The 25,160-nt window shown below is 44.2% G+C and overlaps 2 protein-coding genes across 3 annotated transcripts in view; one reads left to right on the plus strand and one right to left on the minus strand.

Moving 5' to 3' along the window:
* The window catches only part of acadvl (acyl-CoA dehydrogenase very long chain), a 40,852-nt gene extending 31,525 nt beyond the window's left edge, over positions 1–9,327 (plus strand). The window contains exons 19-20 of the mRNA XM_046297713.1: positions 2,193–2,268; positions 7,310–9,327. Coding sequence (XP_046153669.1) covers positions 2,193–2,268; positions 7,310–7,447 — 214 coding nt within the window. The 3' untranslated portion in view covers positions 7,448–9,327. The remainder of the gene's footprint in view (positions 1–2,192; positions 2,269–7,309) is intronic.
* Positions 9,328–12,764: 3,437 nt separating this feature from the next.
* The window catches only part of LOC123994755 (integrin alpha-X-like), a 64,778-nt gene continuing 52,382 nt past the window's right edge, over positions 12,765–25,160 (minus strand). Inside the window, exons 21-30 of one of the 2 annotated variants that reach the window (XM_046297716.1) lie at positions 22,785–22,898; positions 22,627–22,706; positions 22,384–22,470; positions 22,232–22,292; positions 22,021–22,122; positions 21,638–21,709; positions 21,411–21,518; positions 15,236–15,334; positions 14,817–14,927; positions 12,765–14,568 (exon numbers count right to left, since the gene is read on the minus strand). In XM_046297716.1, the coding sequence (XP_046153672.1) occupies positions 14,437–14,568; positions 14,817–14,927; positions 15,236–15,334; positions 21,411–21,518; positions 21,638–21,709; positions 22,021–22,122; positions 22,232–22,292; positions 22,384–22,470; positions 22,627–22,706; positions 22,785–22,898 (966 nt within the window). In that variant the 3' untranslated portion in view covers positions 12,765–14,436. Of the gene's footprint in view, positions 14,572–14,816; positions 14,928–15,235; positions 15,335–21,410; positions 21,519–21,637; positions 21,710–22,020; positions 22,123–22,231; positions 22,293–22,383; positions 22,471–22,626; positions 22,707–22,784; positions 22,899–25,160 lie in introns of both variants that reach the window. The other variant, XM_046297715.1, reaches the window with a different exon arrangement.

Raw genomic sequence — 25,160 nt, forward strand, 5'->3', positions numbered from 1 at the left:
CACGCGCTCCAGCAGGTATATCTCTCTGGTCACCTCCAAAACCAATTTTTCCTTTGGCCACCTCTCCTTCTAGTTCTCTGCTGCCAATGACTGGAATTACAAAAATCTCAAACTGGAAACACTTATCTCCCTCACTAGCTTTAGGCACCAGCTGTCAGAGTAGCTCACAGATTACTGCACCTGTACATAGCCCATCTATAATTTAGCCCAAACAACTACCTCTTTCCCTACTGTATTTATTTATTTTGCTCCTTTGCACCCCATTATTTATATCTATACTTTGCACATTCTTCCACTGCAAATCAACCATTCCAGTGTTTTACTTATTGTATTTACTTCGCCTTTTGCCTTTACCTCTCTTATCTCACCTCACTTGCTCACATTGTATATAGACTTATTTTTCTACTGTATTATTGACTGTATGTTTGTTGTACTCAATGTGTAACTCTGTTGTTGTATGTGTCAAACTGCTTTGCTTTATCTTGGCCATGTTGCAATTGTAAATGAGAACTTGTTCTCAGGTTGCCTACCTGGTTAAATAAAGGTGAAAATGTTAAAATATTCAGCCACAAGGGCATTATTGAGGTCGGGCACTGATGTTGGGCGATTAGGCCTGGCTAATCGCCCAGTCAGTGTTCCAATACATTCCAAAGGTGTTCGATTGGGTTGAGGTCAACACTATGTAGGCCTGTCAAGTTCTTCCATGCCGATCTCGACAAAACAAATTTTCTTTATGGACCTCGCTTGGGCACGGGGGCATTGTCATGCTGAAATAGGAAAGAGCCTTCCCCAAACTGTTGCCACAAAGTTAGAAGCACAAAGGTCTAGAATGTCATTAATTGTATTATGTAGCGTTAAGATTTCCTTTCACTCTAAGGGGCCAAGCCATAAACCATGAGGAACAGCCCCAGACCGTTATTCCTCCACCAAACTTTACAGTTGGCACTATGTATTGGGGCAGGTTGCGTTCTCCTGGCATCCGCCAAACCCAGATTCGCACTGCCAGATGGTGAAGCATGATTCATGACTCCAGAGAAAGTGTTTCCGCTGCTCCAGAGTCCAATGGCGGCGAGCTTTACACCACTCCAGTCTACACTTGTCATTGCGCATAGTGATCTTAAGTCTTGTGTGCAGCTGCTCGTGAAGCTCCCGACGAACAGTTCTTGTGCTGATGTTGCTTCCAGAGGAAGTTTGGAACTCTGTAGTGATTTTTACGAGCTACACGCTTCAGCACTCAGTGGTCTGTTCTGTGAGCTTGTGTGGCCTACCACTTCACGGCTGAGCCGTTGTTGCTCCTTGACATTTCCACTTCACAATAACAGCACTTACAGTTGGACGGGGACAGCACTAGCAGGGCAGAAATTTGAGAAACTGACTTGTTGGAAAGTCAGAAATGTGGAAAAAGTGAAGGGGTCTGAATACTTTTTGAATGCGCTGCATAGTGTATGACAGCGACCCATGCTTTGGTTTTGTTGGAAACTATTTCAAATTATAGCTTTTTAGCATTTGTGGTACAAATCCAATGCGAGTCAATGGTACATATATTAGCAGTTACGATTCGTGTTCAAATCCTCCTAAAGTAACTAAATTATGCTACTTAGATGATTTGTATATGAAGCGGGAAATGCTAATATAAACCATTGACTTGTATTGGATTTGTGCCACAAACAGTGGCCAGGAAAACATCACCAGCTTGGGTTGCTGTCATACCTTGTCCATAGACTAAGGAAACCAATATGTTGTTTTGTAATTTGAGTAAACTATCCCGTTAACATTGAGGGGGGGAACAGAACCATCTAGATGTCAGAACCTGGATCAGGATGTAGGATGGGAATTAAACCTAAACTTCAATGACAGATTTCTCCGAACAGGATAAAAAACAAACATAAAATTCCCCGAAAATGCATTACTTAGGATGACTAAACAATACATTATATGAATCCTATAAATTAAAATGGGCAATTTGGATTGAATCAATTAGCTTAGATTCTCAGAAATGTTGTTGCAGGAATGCTAATCTATTCTGTTTTCTAACTACAGAAACTATTTCAGAACAATATGAGATGGTGGGTTTGGAACGACCCCAGTAGAAATATAGGTTGACATTTGTGTAACATGCTATATTCTGTGAAAAAAAGATGAATGAAAGCTTGAATTGGAATGATATCTCCCTCTCTCCTTCTCTCTTTCAGGGCTTCCCGCTCTCTGAGCCAGGGTCATGCCTCTGCCCAGCATGAGAAGATCCTGTGTGAAACCTGGTGTATCGAGGCAAGTGTCTCTCTCTCACACACACGCATACACACAGCTCAGGAAAAAATTAAGAGACCACTGCAAAATGATCCATTTCTCTAGTTTTACTATTTATAGTGTTTGGATAAAGTGAACATTTTTGTTTTATTCTATAAACTGACAACATTTCTCTCAAATTCCAAATAGAAATATTGTCATTTAGAGCATTTATTTGCAGAAAATTACAACTGGTTAAAATAACAAAAAAGATTCAGTGTCGTCAGACCTCGGATAATGCAAAGAAAACCATTTAATATTCATTTTTAAACAATACAATACTAATGTTTTAACTTAGGAAGAGTTCAGAAATTTATATTTGGTGGAATAACCCTGATTTTCAATCAGTTTTCATGTGTCTTGACACGCTCTCCACCAGTCTTTCAAATTGATGTTGGGTGACTTTAGGCCACACAAATTCAAGCAGCTCTGCCTGTGACCATCCATCTTCCTCTTGATCACATTCCAGAGGTTTTCAATGGGGTTCAGGTCTGGAGATTGGGCTCGCCATGACAGGGTCTTGATCTGGTGGTCCTCCATCCACACCATGATTGACCTGGCTGTGTGGCATGGAGCATTGTCCTGTTGGAAAAACCAATCCTCAGAGTTGGGGGACATTGGCAGAGCAGAAGGAAGCAAAGATAAATCTGCCCAATTCCAGCCTTGCTGAAGCACCCCCAGATCATCATCGATCCTCCAGCAAATGTCACATTGAGTGCGAGACCTGGAGAGGCCTACAAGCCAGAGTGTCTCGCTCCCACTGCAACATTTGGTGGAGGAGGGGTGCAGAGGACAAGTACATGAGTGCCTAGTTTGAGAAACATACGCCTCACAAGTCCTCAACTGGCAGCTTCATTGAATAGTACTGGCAAAACACATACCAGTCTCAATGTCAACAGTGAAGAGGCGACTCCGGGATGTTGGCCTTCTAGGCAGAGTTGCAAAGAAAAAGCCATTTCGCAGACTGGCCAATAAAAATAAAAGATTAAGATGGGCAAAACAACACACACTGGACAGAGGAACTCTGCCTAGAGGCCAGCGTCCCGAAGTCGCCTCTTCACTGTTGACGTTGAGACTGGTGTTTTGCGGGTACTGTTTAATGAAGCTGCCAGTTGAGGACTTGTGAGGCATCTGTTTCTCAAACTAGACTGTCTAATGTACGTGTCCTCTTGCTCAGTTGTGCACTGGGGCCTCCCACTCCTATTTCTATTCTGGTTAGAACCAGTTTAAGCTGTTCTGTGAAGGGAGTAGCACACAGCGTTGTTCGAGAACTTCAGTTTCTTGGCAATTTCTCACATGGAATAGCCTTCATTTCTCAGAACAAGAATGGACTGAGTTTCTGGCCATCTTAAGCCTGTAAACGAACCCACAAATGCTGATGCTCCAGATACTCAACTAGTCTAAAGGCCAGTTGTATTGCTTCTTAAATAAGAACAACAGTTTTCAGCTGTAAACATAATTGCAAAAGGGTTTTCTAATGATAAACTCTTATTAGCTAACACAATGTGCCATTGGAACACAGGAGTGATGGTTGCTGATAATGTGTGCCTATGTATATATTCCATAAAAAAATCAGCTGTTTCCAGCTACAATAGTCATTTGCAACATTAACAATGTCTACACTGTATTTCTGATCAATTTTGTTATTTTAATGGACACATCTTGTTTTTAAAGAAAAGCAAACAAAGACATTTAAGCGACCCCAAACTTTTGAGGTTTTATATATATATGAGCACACACACAGTGTCAAGAAAAAGTATGTGATCCCTTTGGAAATACCTGGATTTCTGCATAAATTGGTCATCAAATTTGATCTGATCTTCATCTAGGTCACAACAGTAGACACGCAGTCTGCTAAAACTATTAACACACAAATGATTGTATTTTTCTTGTCTATATTGAATACATAATTTAAACATTCACAGTGTAGGTTGGAAAAAGTATGTGAACCCCTAGGCTAATGACTTCTCCAAAAGCTAATTGGAGTCCGGAGTCAGCTAACCTGTAGTCCAGTCAATGAGACGAGATTGGGGATGTTTGTTAGAGCTGCCTTGCCGTATTAAAAAAAACTCACACAATTTGAGTTTGCTATTCACAAGAAGCATTGCCTGATGTGAACCATACATTGAACAAAAGAGATCTCAGAAGTCTTAAGATTAAGAATTGTTGACTGGAAAGGGTTACAGAGTATCTCTAAAAACCTTGATGTTCATCAGTCCACAGAAAGACAAATTGTCTATAAATGGAGAAAGTTCAGCACTGTTGCTGCTCTCCCTAGGAGTGGCCTTCCTGCAAAGATGACTGCAAGAGCACAACGCAGAACGCTCAATGAGGTTAAGAAGAATCCTAGTGTCAGCTAAAGACTTACTGGAAATCTCTGGAACATGCTAACATCTCTTGACGAGTCTACGATATGTAAAACACGAAACAAGAATAGTGTTCATGGGAAGACACCACAGTAGAAGCCACTGCTGTCCAAAAATAACATTTGCTGCACATCTGAAGTTTGCAAAAGTGCACCTGGATGTTCCACAGCGCTACTGGCAAAATATTCTGTGGACAGATGAAACTACAGTTGAGTTGTTTGGAAGGAACACAACACTGTGTTTAGGAAAAAAAAGGCACAGCGCACCAAAATTAAAACATCCCAACTGTAAAGTATGGTGGAGGGAGCATCATGGTTTGGGGCTGCCTCAGGGCCTGGACCGCTTGCTATCATCGACGGAAAAATGAATTCCCAAGTTTATCAAGACATTTTGCTGGAGAATATTGGCTATCTGTCCGCGAATTGCAGCTCAACAGAAGTTGGATGACTCAACAGCACAACGACCCAGAACACAGAAGTAAATCAACAACAGAATGGCTTCAACAGAGGACAATATGCCTTCTGGGGTGACCCAGTCATTGTCCTGACCTCAACCCGATTTGAGATGTGGCATGACCTTGAGAGCTGTTCACACCAGACTTCCCAAGAATATTGCTGAACTGAAACAGTTTTGTAAAGAGGAATGGTCAAAAATTCCTCCTGACCGTTGTGCAGGTCTGATCCGCAACTACATTAAACGTTTGGTTGAGGTTATTGCTGCCAAAGGAGGATCAACCAGTTATTAAATCCAAGGGTTCACACACTTTTCCCACCCTGAACTGTGAATGTTTACACGGTGTGTTCAATGAAAACTTAATAATCGTGTGTTTATTAGTTTAAGCAGACTGTTTGTCTTTTGTTATGACCTAGATGACGATCAAATTTGCATCCTGTAGCTCTAACTCCAAAAAGATCTGGGACACTGATGTCCATGGAGAATAAATGCACCTCCTCCCAGCTGCCCACTGCACTGAGGCTAGGAAACACTGTCACCGATAAATCCACAATATTTGAGAATTTCAACAAGCATTTCGCTATGGCTGGCCATGCTTTCCTCCTGGCTACCCCAGCCAACAGGGTCTCAACCCCTTGCCCAAGCCTCCCAAGCTTTTCCTTCACCCAAATCCAGATAGCAGATGTTCTGAAAGAGCTGTCAGTCTCTATGGTGGTACCACAGGTTTCAGTTCTCAGGCCAGTTCTCAGTCTTTTCTCTGTATATATCAATGATGTCGCTCTTGCTGTAGGTGATTCCTACGCAGACAACACCATTCTGTATACATCTGGCCCTTCTTTGGACACTGTGTTTAACAATCCTCCAAACAAGCTTCAATGCCATACAACACTCCTTCCGTGGCCTTCAACTGCTCTTAAACGCTAGTAAAACTAAATGCATGCTTTTCAACCGATCGCTGCCCTCACCTGCCCGCCTGACTAGCATCACTACTCTGGAAGGTTCTGACTTAGAATATGTGGACAACTGTAAATGCTCTAGACTTGCATTAAACATCTACAATCCCAAATTAAATCTAGAATCGGCTTCCTAATTCGCAACAAAGCCTCCTTCACTCACGCTGCCAAACATATCCTCGTAAAACTGACTCTCCTACCTATCCTCGACTTCAGCAACGTCATTTACAAAATAGCCTCCAACACTCTACTCTGCAAACTGGATGCAGTCGATCAGTGCCATCCGTTTTGTCACCAAAGCCCCATATTCCATCCACCACTGCGATCTGTATGCTCTCGTCGGCTGGCACTCGCTACATATTTGTCGCCAAACCTACTGGCTCCAGGTCCTCAATAAGTCTTTACTAGGTAAAGCGGCGCCATATCTCAGCTCACTGGTCACCATAACACCCACCCGTAGCACGTGCTCTAGCAGCCCATTAACAGAGCACCTATCTCATTCACTAACTATTTAAGCATAATCTATTGGAGCAGCTTACCGGCCGCTGCAGCTATACACAGCCAATCTGTAAATAGCCCATCCAACTACCTCATCCCCATATTGTTTTTATTTACTTCTTTTGCACACCAGTATTTCTACTTGCACATCTATCACTCCCGTGTTAATGCTAAATTGTAATTACTTCGCCACCATTAGCCTATTTATTGCCGTACCTCCTTACTCCATTTGCACACTGTATACAGATTTTTCTATTGTTTTTAACCGTTTAACTGTTTTTGTTGCACTGCTTTGCTTTATCTTGGCCATGTCACAGTTGTAAATGAGAATTTGTTCTCAACTGGCCTACCTGGTTAAATAAAGAAAATATTATCAATTTGTTTTAACCTTTTTAACTAGGCAAGTCAGTTAAGATCAAATTCTTGTTTTCAATGAAGGCCTACCGGGGAACAATGGGTTCCCGGTTGGCCTATTTAATGCCACCATTGGCCTATGGTAACTGCCTTGTTCATGGGCAGAACAACATATTTATACCTTGTCAGCTCGGGGATTCGATCTTGCAACCTTTCGTTTACTAGTCCTACGCTCTAACCACTAGGCTACTTGCCGCCCCTATGACCAATGTATGCGGAAATCAGGTATTTCCAAAGGGTTCACACATTTTTTCTTGACACTATATTGTGTGTGTGTGTGTGTGTGTGTGTGCACTGTACATACAAGTCTCATCTCTGCTCTCCTCCCTCCACCACCAGGCCTATGACAGGATCATGAAGAACGTCAAGGACCTGAAGTCTAGTTCCACCACCCAGGTCTTTAAGAACATGAAGGCCATATCTGCTGCCATAGTGGAGAATGGAGGCATCGTTGCTCCTCACCCTCTGGGTTTCTAAACCAACTCATAGAACATTTATAACACTGACAAACATACTACTCCATGAGAGGGAGGTCCTTTTCACACTACTGAATCAATCCAAGCTGTACAGTACTGGCTGAAACCACGCTAGAAAGGAAAATGTGAAACCAAAATCTGAGCCAGTACGGTTTGGGTTGGCACGATAATGTGAAAAGGGTGAGAATGGGCTCTTCTATGGGAGAATCTCCACTGCATACTTCTCATGTCCTTGCCTCTTTCTCAAAACCCATTGGAGGAGAAGGTCAGAGAAGGTAACTTTGGGTTTCTTGAAGGAGGTGAGGAGAGAGGATGCAAGTAGTATGCAATTGAGATTCTCCCATTGTCTCAAAGACCCACTGCAGAAAAAAAACGTAATTCTTCAAGCCTCAACGTCACAATGCATCACAAGCCAAGCGGATCAACTACATGGTTCTGACTGTTGATTTACTGAATGTAAAGTCTGTTTTACTTTTACTATATTTATGGCCTTTTTAAATAATATGTTCTGTAGTCTTTATCTGTCCAGGATCTCATTTGGAACTAACCATATATGTATGGTGGTATTTTATCAAATGACTAACATGTGGGGAGAGACCAAGTTACTTTGTTGGTTTTTGTATGAAGTTGAGATTTGGTTCTGGATGGCTGAGACTGTTTGGGACAATTCTGAGGAAGGACAGTTTGAGGAAGTATAGTGACATCAGCCTTGTATCTGGGATCTTTGAATGCATCATTGTGTTCATTGTGACTAAATTCTCTCTACCTGTTAATAACCTGATATGTACAGAGTTGTGTGTGCTGCACTCACAAATGGCCTCCATCTGAAATGGCATGCAAGGGAAAATAGGGTGCCATTTCAGAGTCACTCATGGTCTCTCCCCTACTAGTTATTTGTTGTATGTCCTTTGACAGTTGACATTTAATATTATGGTGAGGTGTCACATTCCGTGCAATCAACCATCTGCCCTTCTGTTTTCAAATCAAATTGTATTGGTCACATACACATGGTTAGATGTTAATGTGAGTGTAGTGAAATGCTTCTAGTTCTGACCATGCAGTAATATCTAACAAGTAATCTAAAATTTCACACACAAGTGTAAAGGAATGAAGAATATGTACATATAAATATATGGATGGCCAAACAGCATGATACAGTATATGAGATGAGTAATGTAGGGTATGAAAACTTATAAAGTGGCATTTTTTTAAAGTGACTAGTGATACATTACTTCCAATTGTTTAATTATTAAAGTGGCTAGAGATGAGTCAGTATGCTGGCAGCAGCCACTCAATGTTATGGTGGCTGTTTAACAGTCTGATGGCCTTGAGATAGAAGCTGTTTTTCAGTCTCTTGGTCCCAGCTTTGATGCACCTGTACTGACCTCGCCTTCTGGATGATAGCGGGATGAACAGGCAGTGGCTCGGGTGGTTGTTGTCCTTGGTGATCTTTTTTTTTCACCACTTCACTCCTTTGTGTACGGTGATCATTTGTTCCCTAATGTTTTACGTATTCTACATTTGTCTTCATATGACAAGGATTGGAAAGGATTATACTCAGAGTTTGAGTGCGTGTAACTCACGGTTTTACATAAGTAATTTTGGGGACAGCCTGTTTGTGAAAGTCTATTTTGACGAGCCGGCAGGAATAGTGGTGCAGCACACTCAACCACCAAACAACTCTAGTGCCTGATATTCCAATTGCCTTTGCCAGGGGTTGCAGGTCTATTTCTAAAATGTATTTAATGGTCGTACCGGTATGTCGTGTTGCTGAATATGTACCGTAATCAATAAAGATTGGCTTGTGGCTACTTCTTCAATCATGTTACTGTCAAAATGAATGTAGCATTGATGATAATAAAGGAAGAACTTGTTTCGTCATATTGTTTTATATTTTCATTACATACTGTAAGATGAATTTTAGGACTTCTAACAAATAAATGGATGAAAGGAATTGTACAGTATATGAAAGACATTGTATCATAAAAAGTATAACTTAATATTGTCCACGAAAGGAATGCCTCTGCTTCAGTTCTGTGAAGCTCGCTACTCTGATGGCTGTGGCTCTTCACAAAGGATTTCAGATAGGTGCTTATCTGTGATTAACGAGGTCTGAGGAGAGTTACACCAGAGGGGTTCAGCAGCTTTGGGCTGCGTTCCGATTCTCTACCCTTCTCCAGAAGTGTGCACGTTTTCACTCCCCTCATGCATTGGATTTGGTCAAGCATGGCTGGAGGCGGTGGCAATTTTATCATGTAAATGTTGGTGGGGCAAACAAACATTTTTTATATTTAATTGCATGCCAGCAAAGCCACTCCACAATACATTAATTGCACTATAACTGAGAAACGGTGCCTACATACAGCTGTCCCAACAGCATAGCTTTCTTTTCAGCATCATGGAGTGAATCCTTACCACTGCTACACCTGGCTATCAGCAGAGCCTTGTCTTGCAGCAAAACAGTTCATACAGCCTCATATACTGCCTTTAAAAAAACATAGCTGATATGGCTGACTTGCTGAAACAAATGTGGTTTCTACTGACAATTGAGCCGTACAAACTACTCAAGACATTCTTGAGCGAGCTAGTACGGATGTAGTCAAAACTATTTGTTCAGCACTTTTGAAATGTATAGTGACAGAATTAATGGGATGTTCTTGCAGTATTCTCCCAGTACACCAAGTCAGAACCTTAAGACAAATAAAGGGGGCATATAAACAGAAAATGAAAGTTCTCACAATATTCTATGATTACATTTCTCTAAACATGTTATAGGCTACATGTGCACCATCAAGTCAGAACAGTAGTTAAGTTATGAGGGATATTACAATTTATTGGACTCACCTTGTGCTGTGCTCCCTTGAGCAGGAAGGTGGCGCGGCAGTCCTTGTGGGCTCTAGAAAAATCTCAACTTGGAATTCCGCGTTGGACGATTTATCAAAATGATTTTCCTTATTTTCCCAGTCGGAGCTAGTTTTATCGGAGTTCCCAGTTGTCTTGAACTCACTGGAGTCGTAGATTTCCGAGTTTCCAGGTGTTTTGAACGTGGCAGAAGTCATGCTGGGTTGACAGCATAGCCAATGTATTAAAACCTTTCTGCCCCATGGCGTTACCCCCTTTTTCGTGATATCCAATTGGTAATTAGGATATTGTCTCTTCACTGCAACTCCCTTACGGACTAGACTAAGGTTGAGAGTCAAGCCACACTGCTTTTTGACACACTGCTCGGGTTAACCCGGAAGCCAGCTGTAATAACGTGTCGGAGGAAACACTGTCGAAGTGACAACTGAAGTCAGCTTTCAGGTTCCTTTGCCGCCACAAGGACTTGCTAGAGCACGATGAGACAAGGACATCCCGGCTGGCCAAACCGTCCCCTAACCTGGACGACGCTGGGCCAATTGTGCACTGCCTCATGGGTCTCTCGGTCACAGCCGGCTGTAACACAGCCTGGGATCAAACCAGGGGCTGCAGTGGCGCATTTATGGCCGATGAGCACCGATACGTTTTATCTAAATTTCTCTTCATATTGTCAAGGATCAAAAAGATTTGCCTTTAGATTGACGACGATGACTGCTTGTCTAGCTTGATTGCTATGATTTTGAAAGTATTTTCTTTATGTAACAAGGCAAGTCAGTTAAGAACAAATTCTTATTTACAATGGCCAAACCATAACCCGGAACGACGCTGGGCCAATTGTGCATCGCCCAATGGGACTCCCAATCACAGCTGGTTGTGATACACCCTGGAAATGAACCAGGGTCTGTAGTAACGCCTCTAGCACTGAGAGTGCCTTAAACCGTTGCACCACTCAGGAGCCCAATGTATGATGTTGACATGATCAGTCCAATCAAAGCTACGGTAGACATAACGGTATTTTACGTAATTTTTAACTGTGGCCAATGACCTTGAGCCTTCTTGGATGGGCACTTCTAATGTAACTCTATGGCAGCACGTAAGGGGCTTGAATTTTCGAGCTCTACCGTAGATTTTGCGGTGACGTAGTTTCTCCATGAGTGACAGAACACTGAACCAATCACAGCGCAACTAGAGAATATTACGCTCCATATTTTCCGCTGGCTGCCCGACCACTACAGAAAGCATTGAGCTAAGCTGAAATAAAGCAAAAAAGAGACCATGTTTGTATGCAGCTTTATTAACTCAATATTATTTTTATTTGACATTGTTTGCAAACTGATCTGTGACACATATTAATGCCAAAATAACATGCAAAACAGGCAAAAAACAGGTTTCCACCATATTCCTCATACCAATCCATTCATTTTAAATATGAGTGCACACTTCGAGATGTATGAGTGTGAGTGCACACTTCGGGAGAGAATCATAATGACAGAGGTATCAGAAAGGCTAAGGTGGCTGGGTGGGTCAGCCCAGAATACGGCTAAAGCAGTGGAGGCTCCTCAGAGGAGGAAGGGGAGGACCATCCTCCTCAGTGAATTTGATAAAATATTTAAAAATGTATCCTTTAGATAAAACTATGCTACATATAACCACGTCACCAAATAATTGATAAAAACACTATTTTGCAAAGAAGGTCTACAGTAACCAGAATAGCACTCTATAGAGTAGAACCATGGTGTAGCCGGAGGACAGCTAGCTTCCGTCTTACTCTGGGTACATTGACTTCAATACAAAACCTAAGAGGCTCATGGTTCTCAACCCCGTTCCAGTAATTATGAAAACTTCCAGAGGACGTCCAGCAGCCTGCCAGAGCTCTTGCAGCATGAACTGACATGTTATCCACCCAATCAAAGGATCCGATAGTTAATATAGTACTGAAAGCATAAGCTACAGCTAGCTAGCACTGCAGTGCATACAATGTGGTGAGTAGTTGACTCAAAGAGAGAGAAAGACCATAGTTGACCAGATTTTAAGAAATGTATATCTTCCAAAATGAAGGAGAAGCAAAATAGAAAGAGAGATGATCCCCCCCCAAAAAATTAACTTTCGGGCCTCCCGCGGGGCGCAGTGGTGAAGGGCGCTGTACTGCAGCGCCAGCTGTGCCACCAGAGACTCTGGGTTCGCGCCCAGGCTCGAACCCATGTAGGGAAATCCTTGTCACATCGCGCACCAGCGACTCCAGTGGCGAGCTGGGCGCAGTGCGTGCTAACCAAGGTTGCCAGGTGTTTCCTCCGACACATTGGTGCGGCGGGCTTCCGGGTTGGATGGCGCTGTGTTAAGAAGCAGTGCGGCTTGGTTGGGTTGTGTATCGGAATACGCATGACTTTCAACCTTCTCTCCTGAGCCCGTACGGGAGTTGTAGCGATGAGACAAGATAGTAGCTACTAAACAATTGGATACCACGACAAAGGGCTAAAAAATAAATAAATAAAATTCACTTTCAGTTTCACTTACTTAGCTAGCAAATGCAGCTAGCTAGTTTAGCCTACTGAAACATCCTGCTCAGAGGGATGCTATGTTAGCTAGAGCCTCTACAGGATCGCCCCCCGTGCCAGTTGAGCTAACATGAGCTAATGTGATTAGCATGACATTGTAAGTAACAAGAACCTTTCCCAGGACATAGACATGTTTTATATGGGTAGAAAGCTTAAATTCTTGTTAATTTACAATAGCTGTTACAGTGAAATAATACCATGCTATTGTTTGAGGAGAGAGCACAGTTATGAATTTGAAAATGTATCAATAAACCAATTAGGCACATTTGGGCAGACTTGATACAACATTTTGAACAGTAATGCATTGGATCAGTGTAAAACTGATTAAAAATATTGTTTTATATATATATTTTTAAACACATTTTCTTTCTTTGTATTATTCTTTAGCAGATGTGTTATATTCTCCTACATTAATTTCACATTTCCACAAATTTCAAAGTGTTTCCTTTCAAATGGTATTAAAAATATGCATATCCTTGCTTCAGGTTCTGAGCTACAGGCCGTTAGATTTGGGTATGTCATTTTAGGCGAAAATTGGGAAAAAAGGGTCTGAGCCTTAAGAGGCTAATTAGCTGGCTATGACTTTCCAACACAACACCTGAACTCTTCCAAGTCAAGGTAAGCTTATGGTATTACTAATTTATTGCCACCAAGGCCCACCGGTGTAATGGCTTATGGCCTCCTGAGCGGCGCAGTGGTCTAAGGCACTGCATTACAGTGCTAGAGGCATCACTACAGACCCAGGTTCAATCCCGGGCTGTATCGGGAGTATTGGTCGCGATTGGGTTAGGGGAGGAGTTGGCCGGGGGGGCTTTACAAGTAGGCTGTCATTGTAAATAAGAATTTGTTCTTTAGTGACTTGCCTAGTTAAATAAAAGGTTCAATTTAAAAAAATGACTGACTGTACACTAACGTTACTGCATGATTGTAGCGGGTTTACTAACACGTTAGTTCTATTAGCTATAGGCTGTGTGTAGCGGTTTGGCTTGGAAAGCTATTTTCATCTGGTCACATACAGTTGATGTGCATTGGAGCCCACAAGTGAAGGGAAGAGGTGAGAGGAGGAGAGTACATGGATGCGAGAAGGAATACAACGTGGCTGCTATGAAAGTGAACTGTGTTTACGCGTGATCAGGGGTGTATTCATTCCGTCGATTCTGTTGAAACACGTTTCATAAACGGAACAAAACGGGGATAAAAATACTTGAATTTGTCCATTAGAAACTTTTGTTTGCAAATGTTGGACTAATGACTACACCTTGTATCAGCTAGATGAAAGCAAGAGTGTGTAAGGTGTCACTGTCTGTCCACATGTCAGTCTGTCACTTCAAATGTGTCTCTTGAGCTGTGTGCACCTACGTTGTAAACTTTCATTCATAGGCTAGGTTGTAGAACCCTCATGATGTGTACAGGGAAATTCTAGTATCATGTGGTAGACTAAACCTATCTAATGTTACATTGGACTGGGTGAATGGAATATGAATTACTGTCATCCAATATGCTGTAATAGAAATAAGGCCATGCGCATGAAGAAAATCTTCCTCCCTCAACTTAAACGGCACTGACCGCCACTGGGCTACAGGGTGTTCTCCCCCAGTGAGGTAATATCAGCGGTCAGACCATGGTCATCATCAGGGGCTGCAGTCCGACCAGGAACAGATGGACTATAATCAACACCAGAGGCAATTCTTCTGCTCTTGAAAAAACCCTTCTGAGAAAAAAGAAATAGTCTTTAGTCAATAAATATTTATATGGTTGTATGATGTATACATAATGTTGTTCGTACAGACAGACATCATTGGAGAGGGAATAGGGTGTCACCTCCCACTCCCTCCTCCCCACTCCAGAACCACTGAACCAGACAGGGTTAGGATTGTGGTTACGGTTGGGGTTGAACTGGGATGCGGGCATGAGGCTAGGGTTATGTTAGGATTTAGGGTTAGAGGAGTGTCTCACCTTGTAGAGAAACCCAGAGATTATCATCAGTAGCAACAGTGAAAACACAACACTGATAGAAGCAATGAGAGCAGTGTGGGATTCAGGAGTTGTCTCCAGAATGGACAGAATCTAGAAGAGTGAGTGGAAGAAATGAGAAAGATCATTGTCATGAAGCACATTAGAAATAATGTGCTCAAATTGAAAATCATGAAACAAAATAATATTAATTTCTAATCAGCCTAATCGAGGTGTAGATTACATCTTACATTCCAATGTTTGAACTTGTAAACAAGACTGCATGGGATTCCTCTTAACGCGATTCCATGCAACCAATGGCAACGCGGTTCCAACCGCCAAAACAACCACTATGCAGATGTGGGCTAAAGAGGATCTGATGGAATAGAGCCCTTAGAGAGCATCTGAAATGATTGGCTCACCTTCACACTCTGAGAACCAACGGCAGGGTACTGGGAGTAGACACTCTGGTCGAAGGACAGCGACCCCCAACTGACCACCTCCACCTGCACCGCTGAACCCTGGGAAACAAACAACACTACTGAAACTGAACCACAACAACTCATAACGTGAATCTCGGCCTCGATTCAATCAGATGGAGCGCTAACCCGCGTTGGCATTTTGGCTGTGTTGGAGGTGGAACTGCGGTAGAAGCTGACAAATAGGTGAGCGGCTGCTCGTGTGTCACAAAGCACTCCCTTCCATATTAGCCCTACCATGTTAGAAGTTCAAAATGGCGATAGAAAGTATAGGGCTCGATTCAATCCGTATCGCCGAAGTTCATCGCTATAGCATGATAGGAATTTAAAGGCAATGATCCTGCGATAGCGGAGATCGCATTCATGGTAAATGCTGCATATGTTGGTGTAACAGTATAGCTTCCGTCCCTCTCCTCGCCCGAACCAGGGACCCTCTGCACACAGACAACAGTCACCCACGAAGCATCGTTACCCATCGCGCCACAAAAGCCACAGCCCTTGCAGAGCAAGGGGAACAACTACTTCAGGTCTCAGAGCGAATGACGTCACCTATTAGCGCGCACCACCGCTAACTAGCTAGCCATTTCATATCGGTTACATTGGCACAATCAGAAATTACCTTTAAAGGGAGTGTAGTAGCACCTATTTCTGAGACGCCCCAGAGCCAGGCTTTATTTGGAGGGGTGGATTGTGGATTTTGCTCAATGGGATTATAAATGTTTCTTGCAATGGCTAGCTATTCTCTTCCCCCGTTTCTGAATGAATGTGGCTATTTCTTTCTTGCTGGCAAAATAAGTGAGCAAGATTTTGTTTGTGTTCTGCCATATGTTGATAACATAGTTAGGTTTGTAACTGGTATGGGCCAGTAAATATACTAAACCCAGCCAGCTAGACAGTCATACATTTACATTACATTTAAGTCATTTAGCAGACGCTCTTATCCAGAGCGACTTACAAATTGGTGCATTCACCTTATGACATCCAGTGGAACAGCCACTTTACAATAGTGCATCTACATATTTTAAGGGGGGTGAGAAGGATTACTTTATCCTATCCTAGGTATTCCTTAAAGAGGTGGGGTTTCAGGTGTCTCCGGAAGGTGGTGATTGACTCCGCTGTCCTGGCGTCGTGAGGGAGTTTGTTCCACCATTGGGGAGCCAGAGCAGCGAACAGTTTTGACTGGGCTGAGCGGGAACTGTACTTCCTCAGTGGTAGGGAGGCGAGCAGGCCAGAGGTGGATGAACGCAGTGCCCTTATTTGGGTGTAGGGCCTGATCAGAGCCTGGAGGTACTGAGGTGCCGTTCCCCTCACAGCTCCGTAGGCAAGCACCATGGTCTTGTAGCGGATGCGAGCTTCAACTGGAAGCCAGTGGAGAGAGCGGAGGAGCGGGGTGACGTGAGAGAACTTGGGAAGGTTGAACACCAGACGGGCTGTGGCGTTCTGGATGAGTTGTAGGGGTTTAATGGCACAGGCAGGGAGCCCAGCCAACAGCGAGTTGCAGTAATCCAGACGGGAGATGACAAGTGCCTGGATTAGGACCTGTGCCGCTTCCTGTGTGAGGCAGGGTCGTACTCTGCGGATGTTGTAGAGCATGAACCTACAGGAACGGGCCACCGCCTTGATGTTAGTTGAGAACGACAGGGTGTTGTCCAGGATCACGCCAAGGTTCTTAGCGCTCTGGGAGGAGGACACAATGGAGTTGTCAACCGTGATGGCGAGATCATGGAACGGGCAGTCCTTCCCCGGGAGGAAGAGCAGCTCCGTCTTGCCGAAGTTCAGCTTGAGGTGGTGATCCGTCATCCACACTGATATGTCTGCCAGACATGCAGAGATGCGATTCGCCACCTGGTCATCAGAAGGGGGAAAGGAGAAGATTAATTGTGTGTCGTCTGCATAGCAATGATAGGAGAGACCATGTGAGGTTATGACAGAGCCAAGTGACTTGGTGTATAGCGAGAATAGGAGAGGGCCTAGAACAGAGCCCTGGGGGACACCAGTGGTGAGAGCGCATGGTGAGGAGACAGATTCTCGCCACGCCACCTGGTAGGAGCGACCTGTCAGGTAGGACGCAATCCAAGCGTGGGCCACGCCGGAGATGCCCAACTCGGAGAGGGTGGAGAGGAGGATCTGATGGTTCACAGTATCGAAGGCAGCCGATAGGTCTAGAAGGATGAGAGCAGAGGAGAGAGAGTTAGCTTTAGCGGTGCGGAGCGCCTCCGTGATACAGAGAAGAGCAGTCTCAGTTGAATGACTAGTCTTGAAACCTGACTGATTTGGATCGAGAAGGTCATTCTGAGAGAGATAGCGGGAGAGCTGACCAAGGACGGCACGTTCAAGAGTTTTGGAGAGAAAAGAAAGAAGGGATACTGGTCTGTAGTTGTTGACATCGGAGGGATCGAGTGTAGGTTTTTTCAGAAGGGGTGCAACTCTCGCTCTCTTGAAGACGGAAGGGACGTAGCCAGCGGTCAGGGATAAGTTGATGAGCGAGGTGAGGTAAGGGAGAAGGTCTCCGGAAATGGTCTGGAGAAGAGAGGAGGGGATAGGGTCAAGCGGGCAGGTTGTTGGGCGGCCGGCCGTCACAAGACGCGAGATTTCATCTGGAGAGAGAGGGGAGAAAGAGGTCAGAGCACAGGGTAGGGCACTGTGAGCAGAACCAGCGGTGTCGTTTGACTTAGCAAACGAGGATCGGATGTCGTCGACCTTCTTTTCAAAATGGTTGACGAAGTCATCTGCAGAGAGGGAGGAGGGGGGAGGGGGAGGAGGATTCAGGAGGGAGGAGAAGGTGGCAAAGAGCTTCCTAGGGTTAGAGGCAGATGCTTGGAATTTAGAGTGGTAGAAAGTGGCTTTAGCAGCAGAGACAGAGGAGGAAAATGTAGAGAGGAGGGAGTGAAAGGATGCCAGGTCCGCAGGGAGGCGAGTTTTCCTCCATTTCCGCTCGGCTGCCCGGAGCCCTGTTCTGTGAGCTCGCAATGAGTCGTCAAGCCACGGAGCGGGAGGGGAGGACCGAGCCGGCCTGGAAGATAGGGGACATAGAGAGTCAAAGGATGCAGAAAGGGAGGAGAGGAGGGTTGAGGAGGCAGAATCAGGAGATAGGTTGGAGAAGGTTTTAGCAGAGGGAAGAGATGATAGGATGGAAGAGGAGAGAGTAGCGGGGGAGAGAGAGCGAAGGTTGGGACGGCGCGATACCATCCGAGTAGGGGCAGTGTGGGAAGTGTTGGATGAGAGCATAGATCATGAGGGTGTCAACATGTGAATATTGTAGAAAAATTCTCACAGCCGTTTTCCATGGTTGAAAAGTTTTAATGACTCCAACCTACAGTATATCACAAAAGTGAATAAACCCCTCACATTTTTGTCAATATTTGAGTATATCTTTTCATGTGACAACAATGAAGAAATTACACTTTGCTACAATGTAAAGTAGTGAGTGTACAGCTTGTATAACAGTATAAATTTGCTGTCCCTTCAAAATAACTCAACACACAGCCATTAATGTCTAAACCGCTGGCAACAAAAGTGAGTACACCTCTAAGTGAAAATGTCCAAATTGGGCCCAATTAGCCATTTTCCCTCCCCGGTGTCATATGACTCGTTAGTGTTACAAGGTCTCAGGTGTGAATGGGGAGCAGGTGTGTTAAATTTGGTGCCATCGCTCTCACACTCCCTCATACTGACTGGTCACTGGAAGTTCAACATGGCACCTCATGGCAAAGAACTCAAAGAAAAAAAAATTATTGCTCTACATAAAGACGGCCTGGGCTATAAGAAGATTGCCAAGACCCTGAAACAGACCATACAGCGGATCCACTCAGAACATACCTCGCCATGGTCGACCAAAGAAGTTGAGTGCACGTGCTCAGCGTCAGCCTGTCAGTGCTCAGACCATACGCCGTACACTGCATCAAATTGGTCTGCATGGCTGTCGTCCCAGAAGGAATCCTCTTCTAAAGATGATACACAAGAAAGCCTGCAAACAGTTTGCTGAAGACAAGCAGACTAAGGACATGGATTACTGGAACCATGTCATGTGGTCTGATGAGACCAAGATAAACTTATTTGGTTCAGATGGTGTCAAGCGTGTGTGGCGGCAACCAGGTGAGGAGTACAAAGACAAGTGTGTCTTGCCTACAGTCAAGCATGGTGGTGGGAGTGTCATGGTCTGGGGCTGCATGAGTGCTGCCGGCACTGGGGAGCTACAGTTCATTGAGGGAACCATGAATGGCAACTGTGACATACTGAAGCAGAGCATGATCCCCTCCCTTCGGAGACTGGGCCACAGGGCAGTATTCCAACATGATAACGACCCCAAACACACTTCAAAGACGACCACTGCCTTGCTAAAGAAGCTGAGGGTAAAGGTGATGGACTGGCCAAGCATGTCTCCAGACCTAAACCCTATTGAGCATCTGTGGGGCATCCTCAAACGGAAGGTGGAGGAGTGCAAGGTCTCTAACATCCACCAGCTCCGTGATGTCGTCATGGAGGAGTGGAAGAGGACTCCAGTGGCAACCTGTGAAGCTCTGGTGAACTCCATGCCCAAGAGGGTTAAGGCAGTGTTGGAAAATGATGGTGGCCATACAAAATATTGACACTTTGGGCCCAATTTTGACATTTTCACTTAGGGGTGTACTCACTTTTGTTGCCAGCGGTTTAGACATTAATGGCTGTGTGTTGAGTTATTTTGAGGAGACAGCAAATTTACAATGTTATACAAGCTGTACACTCACTACTTTACGTTGTAGCAGTGTTCTCACATGAAAATATATACTCAAATATTGACAAAAATGTGAGGGGTTTACTCACTTTTGTGATATACTGTAAGTGTATGTAATCTTCTGATTCAACTGTATGTGAGAATGCTGTTCATTGACTACAGCTCAGCATTCAACACCATAGTGCCCTCAAAGTTCATCACTAAGCTAAGGACCATGGGACTGAACACCTCCCTCTGCAAATGTATCCTGGACTTCCTGGTGGGCCGCACCCAGGTGGTAAGGGGCCCCTCGGGGGTGTGGGGCCCCTCGGGGGTGTGTACGTAGTCCCCTCCTGTAATCCCTGTTCACCCACGACGGCATTGCCAAACATGACTCCAACACCATCATTAAGTTTGCTGACGACACAGGGAGTATCCTGTGGACTACAGGTAAATGCAGGTCGAACAGGCCCTCATTAACATCAACTGGGCAGTAGTGGAGCGGGTCGAGAGTTTCAAGTTCCTTGGTGTCCACATCACCAATGATCTATCATGGTCCAAAAACACCAAGACAAAGGGCACGACAAAACCTTTTCCCCCTCAGGAGACTGAAATTATTTGGCATGGATCCCCAGATCCTCAAAAAGTTCTACAGCTGCACCATCGAGAACATCCTGACCGGTTGGCAACGGCTCTGCATCTGACCGTAAGGAGTTACAGAGGGTAGTGCAAACGGCCCAGTGCATCACTGGGGCCAAGCTTCTTGCCATCCAGGACCTATATAATAGGTGGTGTCAGAGGAAAGCCCATAAAATTGCCATAGTCATAGACTCTTTTCTCTGCTACCGCACGGGAAGCAGTACCGGAGTGCCAAGTCTTGGACCAAAAAGCTCCTTCAGAGCTTCTGTCCCCTAGCCATAAGACTTTGTTTTGTACACTGCTGCTTCTCGCTGTTTATTATCTATGAATAGTCACTTCACCCCTACCTACATGTACAAATGACCTCAAACCTATACCCCCGCACACTGACTCGGTACCGGTACGCCCTGTATATAGCCTTGTTATTGTTATTTTTTTACATTTTTTTTATTAACTTTAGTTTATTTGGTAAATATTTTCTTAACTCTTCTTGAACTGCACTGTTGGTTAAGGTCTTGTAAGTAAGCATTTCACGGTAAGGTCTATACTTGTTGAGTTCGGGGCATGTGACAAATAAAGTTTGCTTTGATTTGACACTGCCAAAACAACCGCTATGCGGGTGTCGTCTGACACGGATCTGATAGAATCTAGCCCCTCATCTGCTTGACATGGACCCATACCAGAGCAATCTATATATGGCTGCCTCATCTAGCCCATACAAAACATGTGCTTACATACATTATTCAGCAATATGAAACGTATGTATGAAGTTACGATTATCCTTACCTCTGAGTTTCTACTGATATTCCCAACAAACTTGAAGATGGTTGGCTGATTGTTGGATGACAGTCCTATGGTGCAGCCAACCAGATGACAGACGACCCCACTACAGTGCTGTGGACAGACCCAATCAGAAGAGTTAGAGTAGAAATGACTGTACTTGTAACGACAAGTGATTAGAGAAACACCCATGTTTCTATTGAGTTTATGTCTATTTTAGAGGTCTATCTCACCTGATAAAACAGAGTGTTTTTTTCCTGTTTAGAGAATACCTCCTTCCTCTCACACTTTCCTCTGCTGTTATCCTTTGGCACAAACACAGACATGCACACAAAAATAAGTACACGTATAATGCCGGAAGACATATGCAACTAACCAAATACCATATCCCGCCACTGGTACTTCATGCCGATTGACTGAGGGCAGTGCTGCTTGACTATTTTAGATGCTGTCAGATGACATGTGTCCGCTACAGACCGGGCACAAAACAAAAGTAAATGCTTCAAGTGAGTGAAACACGAAGGTACTATCTAAACTTGCCCAATAAGAAAAACCCATTTTCGCTGACAATGTCAAAAAGGTGTACCCTAATGAAAAGGACCCAGGCTGCACTCACTGTTTGAGGAAGAGACACATTCCACAGGTAACCAGAGTCCAACTCCACTGGAATCACAAATGTTACATTGACCGGTGCTGCCACATCTCCAAAATTCTCCACCTCAGAGATGGAGAGATATAACGTGTAATTGAAATACTAACAGATAGAGACAGACATGTATACAGAACCAGTAGGCAGCAGTACAATGTACAGTAGGATTTATTCCTACCATGTATATGTGCTCCAGAAGCTTGTTGTCTGGGAAAGTTATGTATTGGGAGGAGTCTCCCCTGAAATATAATAAGTAAAGATCATTTATCCTGCCTCAGTCACTATTGTCCTATTGATACTTTGTCTGAAGAGGAAATTGTATGCACCCACCCTTTCACAACAATATTGATAGGAAGTTTGACATCAACAGAGGCACTTGCATAGTTATCCTGAAGGGTGCCCTGTCCTTCATTATCACTGGAGGACAGAAGAATGAATACACGTTTACCATGACACAAATTATGATCTACAAATTCTGATTAGATAGATGAATGGAATAGAGTAAAATAGAAAATAATATCTTAATTCCCCCCCATCACTGGTTAAGTTCTATCCGTGGAAATGGTGACTCACCTAGTAACAAACACATTTAAAGCCAGTCTTTCTCTCAAACAGGTTGGCTCAAACACTGTGAATGACATCAACACGGTCACCTGGGGGAAGGGCAGAATCAGATCAAAATATTGTCTCTCTCAGTTTTACAAAAATTCAGAAGGCTTAATGATGTTTACCCGTGCCCCCTGTCTCAGGACGGAAGAGCTGAGAGGACACACTGTGTGTGTGATGTTTTCTAGTCCTGTGGTGTTGGACACACACCAAACAGCCACCTGGCCTGGTCCTGATGGCTATAACAGAATGAAATATTACCTGTGACATGATCAAAGCCAAACAAAACGAGCTGATAAAAGCAAACAGTTTATCATATCTCTATCCCTCCATCCTTCCCACCCCTGCAGACAAATAAATCCATCCCATCCTTTCATTCTTACCAACCCTGCTCACAACTAAATTCATCCCATTCTCTCATCCCTCCATCCTTCCCACCCCTTCTCACAACTAAATCCATCCTCTCATTCCTCCATCCTTCCCACTCCTGCTCACAACTAAATCCATCCCATCCTTTCATCCCTCCATCCTTACCTCCCCTGCTCACAACTTAATCCATCCCATCCCTTCAATCAATATATATATCTCTATAGTTCATTCTTTCATCCCTCCATCCTTCCCACCCCTGCTCACATTTAAATCCATCCCATCCTTTCATCCCTCCATCCTTTCCACCCCCGCTCACAACTAAATCCATCCCATCCCTCAATCCCTGCTCACAACTAAATCCATCCCATCCTTCCATCCTTCCCACTCCTGATCACAACTAAATCCATCCCATCCTTTCATCCCTCCATCCTTCCCACTCCTGCTCACAACTAAATCCATCCCATCCCTCCATCCCTCCATCCTTCCCACTCCTGCTCACAACTACATCCATCCCATCCTTTCATCCCTCCATCCTTACCACTCCTGCTCACAACTACATCCATCCCATCCTTTCATTCTTACCAACCCTGCTCACAACTAAATCCAACCCATCCATTCATCCCTTGATCCTTCCCACCTCTGCTCACAACTTAATCCATCCCATCCTTTCATTCCTCCTTCCTTCCCACCCCTGCACACAACTAAATCTATCCCATCCTGTCATTCTTACCAACCCTACTCACAACTAAATCCATCCTTTCATCTCTTCATCCTTCCCACCCCAGCTCACAACTAAAACCATTGCATCACTTCACACAATATATCTCTACCATTCATCCTCTCATCCCTCCATCCTTCCCACCCCTGCTCACAACTTAATCCATCCCATCCTTTCATCCATCCATCCTTACCAACCCTGCTCACAACTAAATCCATCCAATCCTTTCATTCTTACCAACCCTGCTCACAACTATATCCAACCCATCCATTCATCCCTTGATCCTTCCCACCTCTGCTCACAACTTAATCCATCCCATCCTTTTATTCTTACCAACCCTACTCACAACTAAATCCATCCCATCCTTTCATCCCTCCATCCTTACCACCCCTGCTCACAACTAAAACCATCGCATCACTTCACACAGTATATCTCTCTATCATTCATCCCTCCATCCTTCCCACCCCTGCTCACAACTAAATCCATCCCATCCTTTCATCCTTCCCACCCCTGCTCACAACTAAATCTATCCCATCCTTTCATCCCTCCATCATTCCCACCCCTGCTCACAACTAAATCCATCCTTTCATCCTTCCACCCCTGCTCACAACTTAATCCATCCCATCCTTTCATCCCGTCATCCTTCCCAACCCTGCTTATAACTAACAAAATCCCATCCTTTCATCCCTCCATCATTCCCACCCCTGCTCACAACTAAATCCATGGCATCCCTTCATACAGTATATCTCCACCGTTCATCCTTTCATCCCTCCATCCTTCCCACCCCTGCTCACAACTAAATCCATCCCACCATCCCCTCCATCCTTCCCACCCCTGCACACAACTAAATCCATCCCATCCTTTCATTCTCACCAACCCTGCTCACAACTAGATCCATCCCATCCTTTCATTCTTACCAACCCTGCTCACAACTAAATCCAACCCATCCATTCATCCCTTGATCCTTCCCACCTCTGCTCACAACTTAATCCATCCCATCCTTTTATTCCTCCTTCCTTCCCACCCCTGCACACAACTAAATCCATCCCATCCTGTCATTCTTACCAACCCTACTCACAACTAAATCCATCCCATCCTTTCATCCCTCCATCTTTACCACCCCTGCTCACAACATAATCCATCCTTTCATCTCTTCATCCTTCCCACCCCTGCTCACAACTAAATCCATCCCATCCTTTCATTCTCACCAACCCTGCTCACAACTAGATCCATCCCATCCTTTCATTCTTACCAACCCTGCTCACAACTAAATCCATCCCATCCATTCATCCCTCCATCCCACCCCTTCTCACAATTAAATCGATCCCATCCTTTCATCCCTCCATCCTTCCCACCACTGCTCACAACTAAAACCATCGCATTCCTTCATTCAATATATATCTCTATAGTTCAT

This window comes from Oncorhynchus gorbuscha, linkage group LG14 (genome assembly GCF_021184085.1).
Source record: "Oncorhynchus gorbuscha isolate QuinsamMale2020 ecotype Even-year linkage group LG14, OgorEven_v1.0, whole genome shotgun sequence".
NCBI classification, from domain to species: Eukaryota; Metazoa; Chordata; class Actinopteri; order Salmoniformes; family Salmonidae; genus Oncorhynchus; species Oncorhynchus gorbuscha.